A 20,311-nucleotide genomic window follows, 5' to 3' on the forward strand; every position below is an offset into this window, starting at 1 on the left:
CCCGGCTTGGGGGGGAGGAGACGACTCCAGCCGCGGAGAGGCTCCTCCCCTCCTCCCGGGGGCGGCGGGCGGGGTGTGGGGGCCGTGCCACCTCCCCCAGGTAGGGCCGCCCTCCCCTCCGCCCTCGGCGGGCCAGCCTCGGGGGACCCAGTGCCCCCCACCAGCCTGGGAGGCTCCGCCGAGTTCCGGAAGAGCCCCTGAGGATGAGACCTGCCACCTGCCTCTGAAGAGGGCACTCCCTCCGGCCGCACCCTCCGGGGCGCAGCAGCTTCCTCCCCTTGCGGGGGGACGCGTGGAGACAGGTTAGTGCTTTCCGTGCCCCTCTCCCACGGCCCCTTGGCCTCCAGCGGGTGTCAGGGCTGACGCGCCGGGTCTCGGGTTTCCGTCCTGGGCCGGCAGTGAGCACGGTCTTCTGGGAAATGTGTTCTGAAGCAGCTTCTGGATTCAAACCCACATCTTGCTGCAGAGACTGACAAATGGGTGTGCTAGTGTGTGGGGACTACAGGATGCGGTTCACGAGAGGTCCTTAGGGAAGTGGGTGTCGAGGACAGAGGGAGCCGACAGTTGCATGTTCCTGAGGCCAGGCATCTTGTGTAAAGAGGCGGGGCAGAGCCCACCGGACTCCCACCATGCCCGCCATCCTTGGGCCTTTTCGCCTAGAGCTGCCCTTACCCAGATCGTAGTGGCATTGGTGTCCTAGGGCACGCTAGAGAAATCAGCGTGATGCCCACCGGCGGGGTCCTCTCCAACCCGCTGTGGTTACTGCCTCCTTGACGAGCAAGGGGAGCAGTCTGACCCCATAGCCTACCCTGGACCCCAGGAGGCCGCTTCTCCTGCCCCACTGCATGTGTTCCTTGCCCCACAAGATCCAGAGTTGAAAATGTGAACTCCACCTGTCTTCAGGTGCGGGTGGACAGGGGCATTCGCCCCACTCTGGGTTGAAGTTCCTCCTAATACTGGGTCTGCCCAGTTCCTGCACTCCTGCTGTCAGCTCCTTAGGAAAAACCAGATCCTGGACAGAAAACAGGAGCTTTGCTGCTTGCTTCCCTCCATCTGAATCAGGTGACTGCGAGGAAGTTTGTCTTCCAAGGGGTTTAGTAGTTTCCTTCCGGAGAGGCCCCTACTAATCTCACTGTCCCCTTTCCTCTTTTCTTGTTCAGTTCTGGGTCCCTGGAAACTTGTACTTAGATTTCCCTTCCTAAGACAGGGAATCGTCAAAGTCCAGGGTCTCCAGAAAAGGCAAAAATGGTGCCAAGAAGCTTCCCGGTCCCAGGAGGCCCCCATCTGACTGGGCTGTCTGCGTTTCAGCCCGAGGTCACAGCTGGTTGGCTGCTTCCCTGCCTCATGATAGGAAGGGAGTTTGACTTTGTGCGGGGTGCCATGCCCTGCAGCAAGCCCACGGGACAGCTGCGTGTTTCTACTCTGTGCACCTGGACTGTCTGATCCCCAAGTCCGTTCCCTTGGTCCTGGTAGATGCCTGCTAGCAGGGAGGGGCACACGGGACAGGGATAGGCTCGCAGGTCCGTCTGCAGTGGTGTAGCACAAGTGTGTTTGCCCCTCACCTGAGGCGAGTGTGGCTCCGTCTCTGTGTTTTGAGTGAAGGAGTGTATGTTCGGAGACGGGCACATCTGTGCTTGTCAGACCATCCTCTGAGTCCCTCAAGTTGTGTTTCTTCGAGGACCCAGAGCAGGTGGTACAAGGATGCCTGGCTGGGGCAGGAGGCACGGCCTCCCTTGCTGCTGGAAGCCCTCATCCCAAGCAGCAGGCAGTCCAGTCTCCGGCTGGGACTCCTTCTTCTAAGGCTGGCAAGACGGCTTCGTCACTGATACTTTTCATCTCAAAAATACCCTGGGCTCCTAAGTCCAGAACTGCTTCCCCTACTTTTAAAAGAATTGCTTCTGGCGTAACAACAGCCTGTTTTCTTACAAAAGCACTTTACCAGATGCTGGAGTGCAACTTCTGGATGGCTTAGGGCAAGCTGCAGCAACAGCTCCGCCATCCTGCAGTGCCTGGCCCTGCCCCCTGAGCATTCCCTGCTCCTTGCCTGCGAGGAGTCCACTAGAAGCAGGTAGCCTCTGAGTGAGGTTAGCTGTGATTTCTCAACCTCATCCTATCGCTCCACCTAGTTGCCCTGAGAGAGAGGAGATGATACTTCCTCCACTCCTTCATCCCTGGGTTTCTCAGATCTTAGCATTCTTTACTACTGGGTAATACAGTCTCCAGAGGAAAAGTTGGCGATTCAGACATCCTGAAAATTGTCACAAACTCATTGCAGGTCTTGCAACACAGACTGTTCCGGGCTTGCTGCTGCTCGTCTTACCTCTAAGGTCTGTCAGTTTTCCACGTTTTAATTTCTAATATTCTTTATTTTTCTCTCCCTTACTGGGAATTCTTGAACCCAAGGCTTTGCACGAGTGCTAACGCGCAGTACCACTGAGCCACACCCACAGCCCAGTAGCTACTCTTTTTCCCAATTCAAAATTAATAGCTACCCATAGGCGGCGCTTCCTAAGTGCCTTACAGATGCCCAGACAATCCTCACAGGTCCCTGTAGCTATTTGCCGGCTTTATTTTGTAGACAAGTGAAATCGCGGAGGGGGTGAAGTGTCAGCCTGCTTTTGCGAAGCCAGTGGGTAGCGGGGCTGGGATGGTGATGGTGAGGATGCTTCACAGCTGCCTTGTTAGTTTTGGCATTAGGCAGAGGGCAGGAAGTTAGTGCCAAGTGACACCTGCCTTTGGCACTGCCCAGAGGATGAGGACGAGCCATTCAGATAGAGAGGGAAGGAAACTGGGGATTATTTGGGGTCTGTAAGTCTCATCCAGGGCTGGCCTTTCCTTCCCACAGTGCTCTGCTGTGTTTCTGTGCCTTGCCCAGCACTGTGTGTGTGTTAGAAGGCCGGGATGTGCAGGGTCTGCCCTTTGGCTGCCTCCCCCAGGTTCTGTGGTTGTTTCTGACTTGGGTTCTGCACAAGCCGGGTGGCACGAGGCCCACCTGGGAGAGAGGTCAGGGAACTCGGCTGATTGGGCTGAGACGCAAGCTACCTCTCGGGTGCCTTTCTAATAATAGCCCGGAGATTAGCCTCGTGCCATTATTTTGGGGAGCGTGGAATGCATGGCAGGCACGAGCTCATTAAGCTCCATTCCCTTTCTGCCAGGGGTGCAGCCTCCCTCGGCAGGGCCATGACCGCGTTTCTTTTACTGAAGGGGGAAACTGAGGGAGCAGGGGTGTAGCGGAGCATCGCAGTGCAGCTAGAACTGGGGAACCTTAGTCTGCAAGTGCTTCTCTGCGCTGAGCTGAGCTGCTCCTTGAGAATGGGGAAGTGCGGGGCTGAGGAAATGGGACGGCTGAGGGAGGACGGGCCAGGAGAAAGGAAGACCAGCCGCTCCAGGGCTCGGGTAGCCGGTAAGATTGGATCCACGCTGAAGGCTGAGTCTTGTCTCTGGAGGGCTGACCTGGAGGGTGCTGGAGAAAGGTTAGATTTAGCTTTGGTGTCCTGACCGGTGCTGGGGTCAGGGCAGTGAAGGGCACAGAACAAGTAGTGAAGACGGGATGCCCGCTCTTCGGGACTTGGGGCGGTTGGCGTGCGCCTCACTCACTCCCATGAGGGTTTCAGAGGAGAGACCAGCTGAGGGTATCTGTGCTCTTAGGGTGGCGTTGCCTAGGGATCTTCCACAGGAGATAGCAGGGAAGAAGGAGCCAAGTCTGGTGGCGCTCGCCTGTGGTCTCCGCTATTCAGGAGGCTGAGGCAAGATGATCCCTTGAGTTCAAGGCCAGCCTGAGCAACATAGCAAGACCCTGTCTCTCCTCCACAGAGAAGGAAAAAAAGAGAGAGAGAAAGAAAGAAAATACAACCCGGGCCTCACCTTCTGGAGAGGACCGTCTTGACAGCCTGCTGGTTGCTGTGTTACTGTTTGGCTGGGGAAGCCGCGCTGTAGGACTGTGCTGCTGCCCAAGCTCCTTGTGATAGCCCGGAGCCTGGGGTGTTTTGATTTAGTGAAGTCCTAGAAGGTGTGTGGCTTCCTGGAATGATTAAGTGTCCCTATTATTTTCCAAGTTTCCATGGTTTCAAGCACCGGGGAGGTAGTGGAATAAAAAGGAGGGTAGTGGGGAGAGGAGCGAAGGCTAAAGGGGAAACCTTGTACACTGCTATTTATAACCCAGCCCGTTTCCTCGTGCCCGCAGCTCCGTGACCCAAGTGGGGTGTCCTGCTGCCCGGTGCTGGGGTCCTGAGGTGTTCCCTTCAGGATGTGCTGCTGCCTGGGAGCTCGGGGCTGGGGGCGAGTGTGTACAGGCAGATTGCATGCGTGGGTCCTGGGGTGGGGACAGCGGAGCCGGTGCACTGATCCGTAGTTGGGCGGGTAAGTGTCAAGGACAGAAGCACAGCCTAGCGCCTGCAGAATGTGTTCTGGCCGGGAAGGAAGGCGAGAGGAGCCGTCTGGGACTGAGCTTGCAAAGTCTGTCCGCGGATGTCTGTGTCCGCGCACGTGTGTGCTGTGGATTTAGACGTCAGCTACGGACAGAAGGTGTTTCTGTCCAGGATTCTCAAAGCCGAGCGGTCTGCCCCGGCTGCGACAGTGCTGTGCCCTCCCTGGTGGGCCTGAGGAAGAAATGCTGGCTGGAATCCCGCAGCTGAGCAGGCACAAACCTGTCAGGCAGCAAGTGCTCCGGGGGTTGCTGGCATCAGATCTAAGTGAGTGCCAGATGGCCCCCCAGTGGCTCCCGCCAGCCCTTCCAGACCCGGTCATACAGCTGTCACCGTTTGTAAGCCTCCCCACCAAGATGGCACTGTGGCTGCACCTTGCTGGCGGTGCGGCTGGCGGCGGGGCGTGCGGACCTCAGGCGTGGGCGGCAGCTCGGAGTTCGCAGGGAGGTGCAGGAGCCTGCGTGCCTGACTGGGAAGGAGGGAGGGAGGGAGGAGGGCAGGAAGGGGAGCCAGCACGGAGCCCCAGAGCGGCTGAGGCTATTTTTAGCCGGGCTATCTGATTGTCACCGGTGTAGCACAGCTGGGTGTCTCCGGGCCAGGGAGAGGTGGGAGGACCCTGCCTGTGACTCCTTCCTGGTGCGGCGTCTGTGGGCGGGAGCGGGAGCCTTAAAGGTGTGAGGGCAGCTGTGTGCTGCGCGGGCTGGCTCCTTGGTGTACGATTTTGTGCCTGTTGGTAACGTGTGCTTCCTCGCTTGCTCGTTGTGATGTTGGGTGTGTACGCTGCTGTTTGTGTATCAGTTTGATATCGTCCTTTCCGGGTGGTTGTATGTAGTTTACGCCTGGATGGGTCTTGTGTGTGGGATTAGAAGGCCGAGTGGGCCTAGCGTGTCCGATCCGAAGCATCTTCACACGTGTTGGCCTGGGCTTCCTCCGTGTGTGCTTGTGTTTACTCCCACTGGAGTCTTGTATGCGCACGTGTGTCCTGCCTACCTGTGCACGTGCAGAGGGAATGTAACAGCGGTCAGGTAGTTGGCGAAGGCACTTCAGCTACTTACTGCTCTCTAAGTGGGGTTTTCTCCTGTAAACTTATTCCAGCACAGTTTTAAAATACTGAGTTTCAGGGCTTTGCTCAGTAAGGGCAGTTGCGCTGTGAGGTTTGCTCTCTGGTCCTGCACAAGGGGAGAGTCCTCAAGCTGTGCTGTGCCCTGAGACCCGGCATAAGTAGCAGTACGCGATCCGCCTGCTGCCAAAACTGCTGGAGGATTCTTGGAACACTGGTTGAGAACATCGTCACAGGAGATTTTCTGGGGAATTATAGCGGGAAGAAACTGCTTCCTTTAAACGTTAGGAATTGGCCTTTCTCTCTCTGTCTCTTTCTCTTCAGTACTCGGGATTGAACCTAAGGCCTCTGCACTGAGCTCGTGCTCTGGCCCTTTTTATTTTTTGAGACAGGACTTGCTAAGTTGCCCAGGCTGGGCTGGAACTTGTGATTGTGATCCTCCTGCCTCAGCCTCCCAGAGTGCTGGGATTACAGGTGTACACCACTACATCTGGCAGGACTTGGGTGGCTCTTGCCCCTAGTAACCAAAGGGAATGCTTATCTGTTTTCTGCCCCACTTTGTGGCTTTCACAGAGCCCAGAAGTACCATGGCTTCCGACCTGGAGAGCAGCCTCACCTCCATAGACTGGCTCCCCCAGCTGACCCTGCGGGCGACCATTGAAAAGCTGGGGAGCGCTTCACAGGCGGGGCCTCCGGGGGGCAGCCGCAAGTGTTCCCCGGGCTCACCCACAGATCCTAGCGCCACCCTGAGCAAAGACGAGGCTGCAGTCCACCAGGATGGCAAACCACGATACAGCTATGCCACCCTCATCACCTACGCCATCAACTCGTCTCCAGCCAAGAAGATGACCCTGAGCGAGATCTACCGCTGGATCTGCGACAACTTCCCCTACTACAAGAATGCAGGCATTGGCTGGAAGGTGGGACTTCCTGTCACGCAGCCGTAGCTTAGTCTTTTTTTTTGGTACTGGGAATCGAACTCAGGACCTTGCACTTGCCAGGCAGGCGCTTGTGCCACTGAGCTCTATCCCCGATATGGGGCTTCTCTTCCAAGCAGAGCAGGAGGGAGGAAGGCTGATGTTTGTAGTCTTTTGGGCAGTTGCTCATTTGTCAGTTGTCAAGTGGCACTGGGACTTGATTGTCATTTTCTTGCTGTGTCAATCACCAGTGGAGCACAAGCCAGGGGAGGCGGCACAGCCTGTGGGAAGCAGCCGGCTTCCCTGCCGTCCCTCAGCCCCAGCCCCAGCTGCACTGTGTGTAACACGATTTCTGTCCTCCGGAGGTGACCATCCACTGGGCCCCTGAGAAGACGGAGGTGATATGTGCCTATGTCACTCCCCCCGCCCCTGTACCAGGAATCGAACTCACGACCTCACGCTTGCCGGGCAGGTGCTCTGCCGCTGAGCTAAACCCCCAGCCCCAATCACTCCTGATTTGTATTTTCTTATAAGTCATGAAAACAGTTGCAAAGGCTTTTTACTGTGAATGGGGCAGGCCGAGGACCCGAGCAGATGGTGCTGTGAGGCATTTATATCCCTGGTGTCACTGGATGCCAGGGTTGGGAAGCTGTATCATCGGCTCTGCGAAAGCACTGATAGTCACATGTGTAGCCATCACCTCTCATAAATTTCTGCATGTTTCTTGTGCCATTGTCCCGATTTTCTCTTTTTTTTTTTTGTTTTTTTTTCTGTGATGGAAGTTGAAACCCAAGGCCTTCACACTGAGCTACATCCCCAGCCCTTTTTTGAGTCAGGGTCTTGCTGAGTGGCTAAGTGGCCCCGGCTGGGCACAGTCCTCTTGCCTCAGCTCCCAGAGTGCTGTGGTTACAGGTGTGCACCGCCGTGGCCGGCTCCATGGCCCTTGATTTCCGATACGTAATTCCTGCCGTTTATATAGGAAGAGATGCTAGATGTACCTGGTACTTGAACTTTATTGTGTAATATGTTGGAATAGCTGCAAATGTTTGCACAGTGCTCACATCTGATTTGCTTCTCTGCTTCCCCAGAATTCCATTCGGCACAACCTTTCTCTCAACAAGTGTTTCCGGAAGGTGCCCAGACCTCGGGATGACCCCGGGAAGGTGAGGTGCGGCTGTAGGGACCCCGGAGCAGGAAGGAGAGCTGCAGAGAGCTGCAGAGTGGAGGGCCAGAGCGCGACTGCTTTAATTATCCCAAAGAGGAAATTATGCTAATTAGAAAAGCATCTTTACTTTTCCTCAGGGGAAGAGTGTGGTTGTAAAGCTTGTAGGCCCCACTCAGTGACTAAGGGAGATTGTGATTTTTTTTTTTTTAAATATAAATGTTTATGGTAAATTTTACTTTGAGGCCCCTTTACTTTTGTGGCACCCTTTTTTCTAGATGTCAAAGGTTGACTTCATAAACTTTTTTATTTTTGGTCTTTTTGAGACAGTGTCTCGCTGTGCAGTTCAGGCTGGCCTTGAGCTCACTTTGTAGCCCAGGCTGGTCTCAAACTCACAACGATCCTCCTGCCTCAGCCTCCCGAGTGCTGGGATTACAGGCGTGTACCACCATGCCCGGCTCAACCTCATAAACTTTCTGGAAACTTCTGTAGGAAAATAACTGGATTTTACTGCAAGGGAAAAAAGGATGGAGCAGCATTCTCCCTGTTTGACAGATAGGAAAGTGAATTCAGGGGCTTTGCCTCAGGTCACAAGGGAAGGGAAGGGCTGGCTGTGGACAAACTTAGCTCTCGGAAGGAAGGATTATTTTTCTAAGTCTTCAGAATAACCAGGGCTGTCTTTGAGCAGAGGAGTGTGTGTGGCACAGCTGGTGCTTGTAGGACAAATGTACTCCCCGGTGATGCCCAGAACCCTCAGCATCTGGGGTGATTGTCCAGCCCTTTCCTCGTCCCTCTGTCTGGCTCTCTTTCTTTCTTTTCTTTTTTTTTTTTTGCCTTTTTGAGACAGCGTCTTGTTATGCAGTTCAGGCTGGCCTTGAGCTCACTGTGTAGCCCAGGTTGGTCTCGAACTTGCAAGGATCCTCCTGCCTCTGCCTCCTGAGTGCTGGGATTACAGGCGTGCACCACCACGCTGGTTCCCTATTTATTCTGTGATTCTGGGGATGGACCAGGGCTTCACACATGCTAGCAAAGCACTCTACCACTGTTTCCTGACGTGGCTGTAGTATCATGTGAAAATTCTGCTACGGGTCTGTGTTTCTAAAGATGGGAACCCTTAAGTGATGATTGTCTTTTCACCGGGGCTGGGTGCTCTTTGCAGGGCTCTTACTGGACAATCGACACCTGCCCTGACATTTCCCGGAAGAGGAGACACCCTCCAGATGATGACGTGAGTCCCCTCCCAGCTGTCCTTGCCAGGATACCCAGTCCTTTGCAGGGCAGAGGCGGACACCAGCGAGGGGAAGCCACAGGTCTCAGCAAGGTGCTTCTCGCTGGCTCATGGATTTCTCTTCCTTCTCGCCTGCAGCTCTCCCAAGACTCCCCGGAACAGGAGGCCAGCAAGAGCCCTCGGGGAGGCGTCCCGGGGGGCGCAGAAGCCTCGCTGCCTCCCGAGGGGAACCCTCAGGGGCCGCTTCAGAGCCCCGGGTCTGTGGCCGGCTACAGCCAGGTGGGAAGCGGCCGCACTGAGTGAGGGGGTCCGGCCCTGGGGGCGGGGCGGGTTTCTGTGGTGTGTTAGGCGGATCAGTGGGGAAGAGAGGGAAAGGAAGAGTGGGAAGCCCGGAGAAGAAAAGGGACAGGAAGAGAGGTACAGGGAGGGGGCAGGCAGAGCAGAACTCGAGAAACATCAGGAAAAAGCGGCGAGTGGAGTGGAGGGGAGGCCCGGAAGCTGCGGAGGGAAGAGGGTGGCCAAGGGCACGTGCGTGAGCAGCAGAGCAGGGGGAGGAGAAGGGAAAGCAGACCGGCGTCTCTGGGCAGCGGGGCGAGGGCGAGGTGTGCTGACGGAGCCGGGCGCGGGGAGGCCCTGTGGCTTCTCAGCTGGGCCGCGGCTCAGGGCTTTCTTGCTTCCGCAGGGCACAGGGTCCGTGGACGGTGCGGTGGCTGCGGGGCCTCCAGGGCGGGAGGGCACGGAGGGTCCGCCTCCCCTCTACAGCGCCAACCACGACTTCAAGTTCTCCTACTCGGAGATCAACTTCCAGGACCTGAGCTGGTCCTTCCGCAACCTCTACAAGTCCATGCTGGAGAAGTCCTCCTCCCAGCACGGTGAGCGGGTTGGGACGGGTCCGGGACACCCACACCTATGTATTACAGCGAGTTTTTGCAGTATGGGGATTGAACCCGGGACCTTTGCGCTGAGCTAGATCCCCAGCCAGGGTGTTTCCAAGTTGCCCTATCCGGGCTCAAACCTGTGATCTTCCTGCCTCAGCCTCCCAGAGTGCAGGGATGACAGTCGTGTGCCACTGCGTCCAGCCCATCCTTGTATTTTTGAATTAGTGGTGACAAACTGTTCCCTCACGTCTCATTTTCCAAAGTGGCCAAGGATGTCATGAACTGAAACGAGTTGGACAGCTGGTTCAGGGGGCGACTGGGTCCTGTTAGCTTTGGAAGGTGAGGCTGAGGATCGCTCCATCCACAGCCAAAGGCTGGGGTGCAAACCTAGGGCTGTGTTAACACCAGGAAAGTTCGGTACCCCTGAGCTGCGCCCCTAGCCCAGGCTCACAGGTGTCCCGGCTGCAGGTGCACCATTTACAAGGTGACCACTAGGGGACAGCAGTGGTCCCCTCTGCCCAAGAACTACTGTTAAGTTAGAACAACTTACTTTCTTTTTTAGTGTATTTCTATTTGTGTTATTCTTTGTTTTGTTTTGTTTTTTGTTTTTCTTCCGGTACCAGGAATCGAACTCACGACCTTGCGCTTGCCAGGCAGGCGCTGTGCTGCTGAGCTAAATCCCCAGCCCCTATTTGTGTTATTCTTTATTATGAAAAATTTCAAACAGATCCTCAAGTAGAGCAAAAAGTGTGATAAACTTCCATGTTTCTATTGTAACCTAATGGTCACTAACATTTTAAAAAAGTTGTTTTATGTACTGTCCAGATTTTTTGGGAACTAAAATAATTTCATGCAGTTCTCAAACATTATACCATTTACCTAGAAATACAGTTTTTTTTTCTTTTTTCTTATAGTGCTGGAGATTGAGCCTAGAACCTCACTTATGCTAGGCAAACACTGTACCACTTAGCTATACTCCTAGCCCTTAAAAATATTTTTTTAATTTTGAGAGAAGGCTACGTTGCCTAAGCTGTCCTCAAACTTGGGACCCTCCTGCCTCAGCCTTCCAAGTAGTGAGATTACAGATTTACACCAGTATGCATTGCTATGAGATACTTTTCCTTTAGTTATCTACCATGCCATTATCATTCTTTATGCAATTAATGTGGACAGCTAATACCCATTTTCAGATTTCTGTAATTCCCATTTGCAAATGACTTCAAGGAGATTGTATGGTTCAGCTTTCTGTAATTCCTGCACTACTGATTGATTGATTGATTGTGGCATTGGGTATTGAGCCCAGGGTCTTCTCACTGACCTACATCCTTGGCCATTTTTTATTTTGAGATGAGGTCTTGCTAAGTCACTAAGTTGCCCAGGCTGGGCTCCAGTTTGTGATCCTCCTGCCTCATCCTCCAGGAATGTTGGGATGATAGGTGTGCCTCACCACACCCAGCCATGCAACTTCTATACTTCTTAGAAAAGAAATGAGAGGTAGTGATCAGGGTTCCAGTGCCCATGAGGCTCTGGGTCTTCTCATTCTGTACATTGGCCCCTTGTGGGCAGCAGTGGCTGAATAGAATGATAAAAATTGGTTGGAAGCCACTTTTGGCGAACATATTGCCCTGTGTGTGTGTTTGAGACAGAGTCTCACTGTATGTAGTTCAGTCTGGCTTTGAACTCACTCTGGAGCCCAGGTTGGCCTTGAGCTTGTGATGATCCTCCTGCCTCAGCCTCCAGAGTGCTGGGATGTCAGGAATTTCCTTCTTTATATCTGAGGAGATCCATATCCAGAGAGTATTCCAAGATTGTAGCAATTGCTGGAGAAGTTAATCCCAGGCATCCGCAGGCGATTAGTTCATTGGAGGTGGGGAAGATGGGCAGATTGTCACAAAGTAATTTCAGATTTCAGGAAGCGAAAGCTAAGTATTTATTTAAGTTCACCTGTGTTCGAAAGCCCTTACCCTTGGTCCCTAGGTCTTCCCTGTCTGGTCTGCTTGAGAAATTAATCCTTCCTGCTTGGCTTCTCACCCAGACTGCGTTTGTCGGTGAATGAATCCCACAGTGGTAGCCCTGAGGGCCGTGGAGGTGGGGAAGACGAGAGGACGGAGGCTCAGGGCTTTGCTCTCCTTCCTTGTCCCCTCTGTGTGGATCTGTATTCGCTGGTGCTGGGGATGGACCCCAGGACCTTGGGCTGGCCAGGCAAGCCCTCTACCATTGTTGAACCATGCCCCCAGATCAGCTTTGTTTTATTTATAATTTACTTTTCACCTGCTATCCGATTTCTTTTGAAACTGTGATCCAGGCCTCCACTCAAATCCCTCACAAATAGTCTAGCAAGGTGCGTGCTTTAGATTGATGTCCAGAGGTCACCGCAAGGCAGAGGTCCTCCAGTGACCTGGTGTCCGGCCTGCTCTCCCGGGAGGGCCCTGGGATCCTGGTAGCCCCGGAACACTTACCCTTTTAACCCTACAGCTCCGACCGGGGTCTCCCCGCTCAAGCCAGAGAAAGTCCCACGGAGGGAGACCTGCCTGGCCTGAGCTGTTTCCTTGTCTCCTTCCTCCCGGCCCCACAGGCTTTTCGTCTCTCTTGGGGGACCTGCCGCCCTCTAACAACTACTACATGTACCAGCAGCAGCCTCCGCCGCAGCCGCCGCCGCAGCCGCCGCCTCCCGCCCAGCAGTCGCAGCCGCCGCAGCAGCAGGCGCCGGCCCAGGGCCCCTCCAGTGTAGGGGCCGCCCCACCCCTGCACGCCCCAAGCCCTGACAGCTGTACCCCACCAGGGGGGAAGCCAGCGGGGGCTGAAGGCTACGGGCCGCCCCCGGTGATGGCCATGCACGCGGCCCCGCTGCAGCACGGCGCCTACCACGCTCATCAGCACCACGCACACTCGCAGCCCGCCCCGCCGCCGCCCCCCCAGCAGCAGCCGCAGCAGCAGCAGCAGCAGCAGCAGGCGCCCGGCCAGGCGCCCATCAACAGTCCTGGCTTCGGTGAGTGTGGCGGAAACCAGAGGGTGAGCAAGCCTTGTTCTCTCTGTACCGAAGACAGCGGGGTAGGAAGTTCGTGGTGGGTCTTTGGCCTCCTGTCCTGGGAGCTCAGCCCAGCTCATCTCAGCGGGTCGAAGTAGAGCTGTATGTTGTGGAAGGTTTGGGGATGGAGGATCTCTTTGTCCCCCTGACCGCCCGCCGTACTCATGGATGAATTAGAGTTGGGTTAGCATCCTCTCCTGTGAGCCGGGCTGCAACTAAAGCCTAGAGAACTGTAGGAGCCTTCAGTCCGAGGAGAGAGTGTGAAGCTGTCTCAGCCGACAGCCTGTGTGGGTGCAAGCCCCGGCACGCAGCCAGCCCGAGCGTTGGTTGTCTGACACTTTACTCACGGCTGCCTCCCTCTCACAGCCTTTCCTCCTGACTGGTGCTCCAACATCGACTCCTTAAAGGAGAGCTTCAAGATGGTGAATCGGCTCAACTGGTCCAGCATCGAGCAGTCACAGTTCTCAGGTGAGAGCCGAGAGCATGGTGTCCAGAGGGACACCAGTAAGGGACACGGGCTCAGCGGAAAAACCCCGCGGAAGTAGGCCTGGGTCGCCCAAGCTCGGAGGTTGAGGATTTCGACATTTCCTCTCCTCATTAAACAAGATGAGTCATATCGGTCACAGTTTTCCAATTAGTTCAAATTAATGTTGCCTTAACTCGCGGTGTGGCAGTGGTTTATTCTTATCAGTTTTGTCTTTGGGAGAGGGAAGCTTTCTGGGGACTCAGAGCCCGGACCCCTGCTCTGTGGTTCAGTCCCTCGCTGCATGCCGGCCGTGTGCCCATGGCTCACTGAGCCAGTCACTTTGAAAGATGCTTTGTTCATCAGTAAGATGGAAGTCGTAGGAAGAATCTGTGAAGGAACGACCAGAATGGGAGTTGGAACCTGTGGAGCCCTGACAGATGTAGCTCTGTGCAGTAGGCACAGATTACCTGAGGTGTGGACTTCCGCTGCGGGAGGGCAGAGACAGGTGGTCGGCGAGGGCCAGGGTACCCCCTCGAGCTCAGCATTGCTCCCTACCTGTTGTAGAACTGATGGAGAGCCTGCGACAGGCCGAGCAGAAGAACTGGACCCTTGACCAGCATCACATTGCCAATCTGTGTGACTCCCTCAACCACTTCCTCACTCAGACGGGTCACACCCCCCCACAGGGGGGCTCCCACCGACCGGCAGCCCCTGCCCGGATCGCTGACTCCTGTCCCCTCACCAGCGGCAAACAGGAGCCAGCCATGAACCAAGGTACAGCACCAAGCGGCTCCCGAGGAGGTGGGGTGTGCTACGAAGGAGGGGTGGGAGGAGCCGAAGATGTGAGAGAAGTCATTTGTGTAGTTACCCAAACTGAGCTGTGAGACTGTTCTGTTTTTTGAGACAGGGTCTTGCTGTGTAGTTCAGGCTGGTCTTGAACTCATTATGCAGTCCAGGCTGGCCTCGAACTTACAGCAGTCCTCCTGCCTCAGCCGTCCAGTGCTGGGATGAGAGGTGTGCACCACTATGCCTGGCTCTGGAACTGATTTGTTAGCTATATTGACTGACAAGTTGTCCTGAAACATGCAAAAGAAGTAGACCTTGGTCTGGGACATCAGAATTACTTAAGGAAAAAGGAGGAAATGTGTTAGAGGCCCCAGTCCAAATTGTGTCTCTGTAACCCTTACCTGGATCCTATCAAGTGTCTCAGACCAGTGAAAGGAGACTCGATCTGTATTTGTCACGGTTGTAGTTTTGATGTTTCATAATTCTGGTGTCCGTCCTTTTTATCCTACACGGTGAGGCTGGTAGCATTTGCAGAACTCCTGTATGCCTGCAGGAGCTTTAGGACGAGGCCGGGAAGGGAGAAGGAACTTGGAGAGAGAAAGTGTACAAACCCCAGTCCCTCCCCGATTGGGTACCAACGGGTGACCGCTGCCCACTGACTCTTGTCTTGCTTTGGCAGTGAACTCCTACGGGCACCCACAAGCCCCCCACCTCTACCCGGGCCCATCACCCATGTACCCAATCCCCACCCAGGACTCCGCAGCTTACAGTCGCCCAGGTAAGAGCCAGGAGATGGACTTCACCACTAAATCAGCGCTGGCTTCCCCGATGCGTCATTTGCTCTCCCCTGACCTCAGCCTTTTTCTCTGGCTGCCCTCTTGCCTGACCCTGCCAGAACGGGTGAGCCGTCAGGATTCCCAAGGCCGGAGGTATGGGTGGGCCGCTGACCACCGACTTACATGTTTCTCTCGTTCATTTATTCATTCATGCATTCATTCACATTTGGTGGTGCTGCAACTTGAACCCAGGGCGTCACATATGCTAGGCAAGTGCTATACCACACCTCCAACCCGAGATTTGCTTTAAAAGCAGATTGTAATTGCAATAATGGAAGGAAGTAAAAGCATAAATATAAGCTGAACATGGTCATGTGGGCCATTTATGTCTGTCTAGCTTTTGAATCTAGATGGAAGATACACTTACTCAGGCAAATAAAATGAATTCCTATCACTTGGCCACTAGTGTCAGGGGCTTGAGATTGAACCACCATTTTTTGTTGTTCTTGTGCTGGGGTTAGAGCCCCAGGCCTCACGCACCCAGGCCAGTGCTCTGCCACTGAGCTACGTGCCCAGCCCAGGGCTGAACTGCCTTTCATGGTCGGGAGAAGAAACACTGAATTGTCATAATAAAAAACTGATGGAGCCTTTATAATTAAAATGCATGTAGATGGCCAGGCGTGGTGGTGCACACCTGAAATCCCAGTACTTGGGAGGCTGAGGCCGGAGGATACTCTGAGTTCAAGGCTCGCCTGGGCTACAAAAAGAATTCAGTACCAGCCTGAACTGCATACTGAAGTTCTGTCTCAAAAATACAGAAAATAAATACATATAAACATACATATACACATTTAGAAAAGTCACTATCATCATCCTATCTAACCGCAAGTGTTTTCCATTTTCTTCTTTTTTTTTTTTGTTTTGGAACCGGGAATTGAACTCACAACCTTGCGCTTGCCAGGCAGGCGGTGTGCCGCTGAGCTAAACCCCCAGCCCCGTTTTCCATTTTTTTCGATAGCATTTGACTTTTTGTCCTTCTAATGTAAATACATGTTGCTGTACTTCTGTTTCGTAAAACATTACATTCTTGTATTTTGTCACTATGCCATAGTCTTCATCAGTGGAATTTATTTATTGATTGATTTGGAGTACTGGAGATTGAATGCAGGCCCTTCACAGTGAGCTACGTCCCCAGCTCTTTTTAAATTTTTTGGGGCCAGGGATTTAGCTCAGTGAGGTAGCACCTGCCTGGCAAGCATGAGGTCTTGAGTTCAATTCCCGGTACCCCTCTGCAAATTTATTTCTTTTTTACTTTTTATTCATTTATTTAGTATTGGGTTTTTGAGACAGGTTTTGCTATGTAGTTCAGGCTGGCCTTGAACTCAAAGTTATCCTCCTGCCTCAACTTCCTGAGTGCTGAGGTTTACAGACATGCACCGCCAGCTTTTCATTTTTTATTTTGAGACAGGGTTTCTCTAAGTTGCCCGGGCTAGGCGTGAACTTGGGAGGCCTCCTGCCTCAGCCTTCCAGTGTGTGCTACTCTGTCCTACTCTAATTTTTTTTTTTTTTTTTTTTTTTTTTGGTCTTTTTGAAACAGGGTCTCGCTATGCAGTTCAGGCTGGCCTTGCGCTCACTTTGTAGCCCAGGCTGGTCTTGAACTCACAACGATCCTCCTACCTCAGCCTTCCAAGTGCTGGGATTACAGGCGTGCGCCACCGTGCCCGGCTCTCTTAAGTATAATTTTTAAGGGGAGAATATTATTTTATTGCCATGGGACCCAGTGTACTGTTACGGATTTTGTGAAGCCCTCCCCAAAAGTGGTGGCCCATAGCAAAAGTACATCAAGGCTGGTATGGCAGTAGCTCCACATAGCCTTCTTCACGAGCCTACTCAGGTGGAGCGCTGTGTCTAGGTTGATCGGCAGCTTCTCACCAGGTCTCCCTCACTCTTCCTTCCCAGTAGCGCACCACATGGTCCCTCGGCCACCAGTCCCACCCCCGGGTGCCAGTGAGGAGATCCCTGATGACTTCGACTGGGACTTGATCACTTAATGCGTCACGAGCAAGCGTGGACCTCAGCTCCGGGCCTGGTGGCGAAGTCTAGCCAGGGAGAAGAGCCGCCTGCCCACCCCTCCGCCTGTACATAGATATATATTCTCTTTTTGTTCTTTCTCCGTCAGAGAAGCCACCGCAAGATGCTGCCGAAGATACTCCCCTTCCTTGCCTCATTCTTTTCTCTTCCTTGCTGTTTTTCCCTCGTTCTGTTATTATTATTCTAATTATATTATTATTATTATTGTTATTCTTGGTTACATACTATCCTCCATCTCTTGTCCCTACACCATGGACCCAGTGTACACCTTGCTCATTTAAAATCATCAGGCTGGAAGATGAGGCCACGACAGCTGGAGGGAAAGGTTGCAGGCCCCCGTTCACCTTTCTCTTTGAGAAACTTGGCGCGAACCCCACCTCTCAGCACTGGGTCATTTTCTGGTCCTGTCTGTTTCAGGCCGGGACTGGGAACACCATGTTTTCAAGTAGAAGAGATCTGATACTTTGCAGGTTTTACTCAATGGTGCTAATTCTGCCCTCTGAGCTCTTCTTTGTCCCTTCAATCCTTTCGTCTTCTGGCAGTCCTTCTTCCCGTAGAGGGTGAGAGTGAGATCTTAGCGGGATTACAGCCTGGGCGGGGTGAGCAGCATCGGCAGCGGCCGCGGAGGCCAGCGTGCTCGAGCACCTATGGGCCCCTCCCACCCCATGCTCGCGCTGAGGAGCCGGGGTTAGGCTCTGCTTCTATGGTAGCGCAAGTGGACGGTAGTCAGCATCAGTTCAGCTTCTTGGAGATGGTTTTATTTTAGCCATTTTGGCTTTTAAAAAAGAATTCTCTGGAAACTAACTGTGGCTCTTGGATTTACAAGTCACCCACCTTTGCCTTTCTCCATCTTGCATATATTATTTTGTCCTCCTTTGGTTGGCTGCCCAGATCATCCTCTCCTCTTACTTTCTTCCTCCACTTTCTGAGATTCTCAGGAGAGAGAAAGGAAGCCATTGCCACTCCGGGTGTCATCGTGGCCATCACACGGTGTGGGCGTCTCTCCTCACCAGTCATGCCGAATCACACCTGTGTTAGGGGTCAGAGAGGGGAGCAAGCTGGCACAGACATGGGGAGGGAGCCTTTCTTTTTTTTTTTTTGGCACCGGGACTCGAACTCACGACCTTGCCCTTGCCAGGCAGGCGCTGTGCCGCTGAGCTATATCCCTGGCCCTCTTTCATGTATTTAAATGAATAGGCAGGTGCTTCTCCTGAAATCCAGATCGTGGAGCTTGAAGCTTTTGAGAGGTGAAACACATTGGGCAAAGGGACAAATAATGTACAGATGGGGTCAGTGAGGGCCCCCGGGGTCTGGGAAGAAGGTGTGAGGGCAACATCTGTCCTCTAGCAAGCATGGCCCTGACTCACTGCCACTGGCCCCTAGTGTACGTTTACTATTCACCGTTGAGTTTGAGTTAGGAGATGGAGGAATGGTTTCCCTTCCCTTCTTTATTTGGCTAAACTTTCCCTTTCTACAGGCCGAAGTGTGTGGCGGGAGGTGTCCTGCTCTCCTGGACGTCTGCTTTCCTTCATGCTCTTTCATTTCATTTCTTCACGATCTCCGAGCTGTCGCTTTCTTCTCCCGTGTTTTCCCCATCGCCCCTTTCCTTTCTTGGAAGGGGACTCTGCACAAGAGTTTGTTGAAGTCCAGTGCGGCTAAAGTAAGGGGCAAGGGGGGCAGTTAACTACAGAGCACTTTATTTCTTTGAAGCCTTTGTAAGAAAGACGGGGCGGGGGCGAGCGGCCCGGGTCTCGCGATGTGTGGGAGGCCCTTGGTGAGCGTGGCTGCGTGCTTCCCCGGGAAAGGGGCGTTTCTACGGGAGGTGGCAGAAGCCTCTGCGCAGCATTCCTGTGCTGGGCAGCTTTCCTTACTCCTTCCGGCCAAGGTGCATCCTCTACACAGCCTCGCTCTGTCTTCCTGGGATCCCCACGTCACGGTTACCCCTCCTCTTGTCTAAACTGTTTGTCCTCGGGCCGCGCAGGGTTAGGAAGAGTCGCTCACGTCGTACACACAGCCCTCGCTCCTCTGTGTCTTTCGAAAGCGAGTCTCCTTAGGAGCTCTGGTGGCAGCCGGAGTAGCTGCAGAGTGGAGTGGACTTGGAACCGCTCTTCAGGCCCCTGAGCTCGCAGGTCCTCTTGCCCACGCTCAGCCTTGCTAACGGCGCAGCACAAGCTGCCTTCCTCTGGGCCTGTTTCCCCGCTCCTACATGAGATGGAAAGAGTACTACTTGTTGGTCCAGCCTTGCTGGACGCGAAGTCTAGTCCTTGTTGTACTGGGTGATTGGCGTGTGCGAAATTGCAGGAGCTCACTGCTCTTAAGAGGAAATAAGGGAGAGAGCTGAGGAGCGGGACAAAGGAGCAGTTGTTGGATGTCGGTCCATCCATCCCAAGCTTCCTCTCCTTAACCTCCCCCATGTTTCTGGTTTGGTGAGTCCTTCATGCCACCCATAGTGCTTTGCGTTGGTGCAGGCTGGGAAGGGGTATTTGGTCTCACAAGTTGTGTTGTTTTTTTGCATGCTTTCCTAATAAAAAAGAAAAAAAAAAAAAAGGTTTCCCATTTTATCTTACTTGCACCGGTCTCTACTTTCTTCCCCCAGGGTAGGAAAGGAGAAATGTGAAAGGGTTTGGCTTTGGGTGGCCTTCAGCCCCTCCCCCGCCTCCCACCCCTGGGATTAACTAGTTGACCCCTGACTTTTTTCTTTGTGGTAAGATTAATGATAAAGAATTAAGTGTGTGCTTTTAACGTTACTGTGTTCAAATGCTGTTAGAGATAGCACCTGTTGGGAGAGTCCATCACCCCTTACAGGTCGGCAGGTGGACAGACCCACACTGCTTGCATTCTAGGATATAGTTTCAAGATTCAAGATGCTTTATTCTGGGGAATGAAGTTTTGTGCCTGGCTAGGACTTCCTGGAAAAGCAAGAGTATGAAATAGTTATAGATATTCACTAGAGGTTTTTTTTTTTTCTTCCTGGAAATCAGGGAATTTTAATTGGAGAAATTTCATCAGGACAAAATTCCAAAGTAACAAAAACTCTGAAAAGCAGTCCAGAAAAGTCAGTTACTCATTGTACATTCAGGCTTCATAATCATCCTGTGACTATTCACCTAATACCCTATATATTAACCACAACAGTTCGGTATGTTACGTGCCAGGTCTTGTAGGATATGTTTGGGTTCCCAGGAGTCTGGATAATGCCTTTTGTAACAAATCTACATCACTGTGAGGTTTATTTGTTCCATAGTTAGAGGTTATGATACGTTTGGAATGTCAGGAGGATCCATGTATTTCTGAATCTTGCAAGGAGCCATGGAAGTATATAGACAAATGAAATTTCAAAGGTAACCCCACAAATCTTACATCACGTCAGACATTATTACCTTGTGGCCGCCTGCAGAATTCCTCATGATTTGAAACTTTTCTGCTCAGTACTTTACAACAGGTTTATAGTCCACTGTCTCACCTCAACAAATGATAATGTCTTGCAAGTTTTTT

General features: G+C 53.1%; 1 protein-coding gene and 1 long non-coding RNA gene across 3 annotated transcripts; both read left to right on the forward strand.

The window, feature by feature from the left end:
- The first annotated feature begins 6 nt into the window (after window positions 1–6).
- Window positions 7–3,866, forward strand: LOC106147949. Its single transcript, XR_001232992.1, has 3 exons — window positions 7–302; window positions 2,276–2,327; window positions 3,814–3,866. It is a non-coding gene; the product is annotated as an uncharacterized LOC106147949 (long non-coding RNA).
- A 2,079-nt stretch (window positions 3,867–5,945) lies between these two features.
- On the forward strand, window positions 5,946–19,363 carry Foxj2 (forkhead box J2). Of its 2 annotated transcripts, none has more exons than XM_013511495.1 (10): window positions 5,946–6,404; window positions 7,490–7,564; window positions 8,723–8,791; window positions 8,930–9,070; window positions 9,474–9,663; window positions 12,245–12,658; window positions 13,064–13,165; window positions 13,728–13,937; window positions 14,629–14,727; window positions 16,685–19,363. In XM_013511495.1, exons 1-10 carry the CDS (start codon window positions 6,018–6,020, stop codon window positions 16,774–16,776), a joined length of 1,779 nt encoding a protein of 592 aa, XP_013366949.1. In that variant the 5' UTR covers window positions 5,946–6,017; the 3' UTR covers window positions 16,777–19,363. The 2 variants fall into 2 exon arrangements, with proteins under 2 accessions (XP_013366949.1, XP_013366950.1); XM_013511496.1 differs by having other exon boundaries at window positions 16,688–19,363.
- The last annotated feature ends 948 nt before the right edge of the window (window positions 19,364–20,311 follow it).

The sequence above is a fragment of the Chinchilla lanigera genome, unplaced genomic scaffold (assembly GCF_000276665.1).
Source record: "Chinchilla lanigera isolate Chin_1 unplaced genomic scaffold, ChiLan1.0 scaffold00012, whole genome shotgun sequence".
In the NCBI taxonomy this organism is placed as follows: Eukaryota; Metazoa; Chordata; class Mammalia; order Rodentia; family Chinchillidae; genus Chinchilla; species Chinchilla lanigera.

Coding starts and splice junctions, on each gene's coding strand:
- Foxj2 (XM_013511495.1), top strand. CDS start 6,018: ATGCTTATCTGTTTTCTGCCCCACTTTGTGGCTTTCACAGAGCCCAGA. Junction 12,659..13,063: donor CATCAACAGTCCTGGCTTCG/GTGAGTGTGGCG, acceptor TCCCTCTCACAG/CCTTTCCTCCTGACTGGTGC. Junction 13,166..13,727: donor CGAGCAGTCACAGTTCTCAG/GTGAGAGCCGAG, acceptor TACCTGTTGTAG/AACTGATGGAGAGCCTGCGA.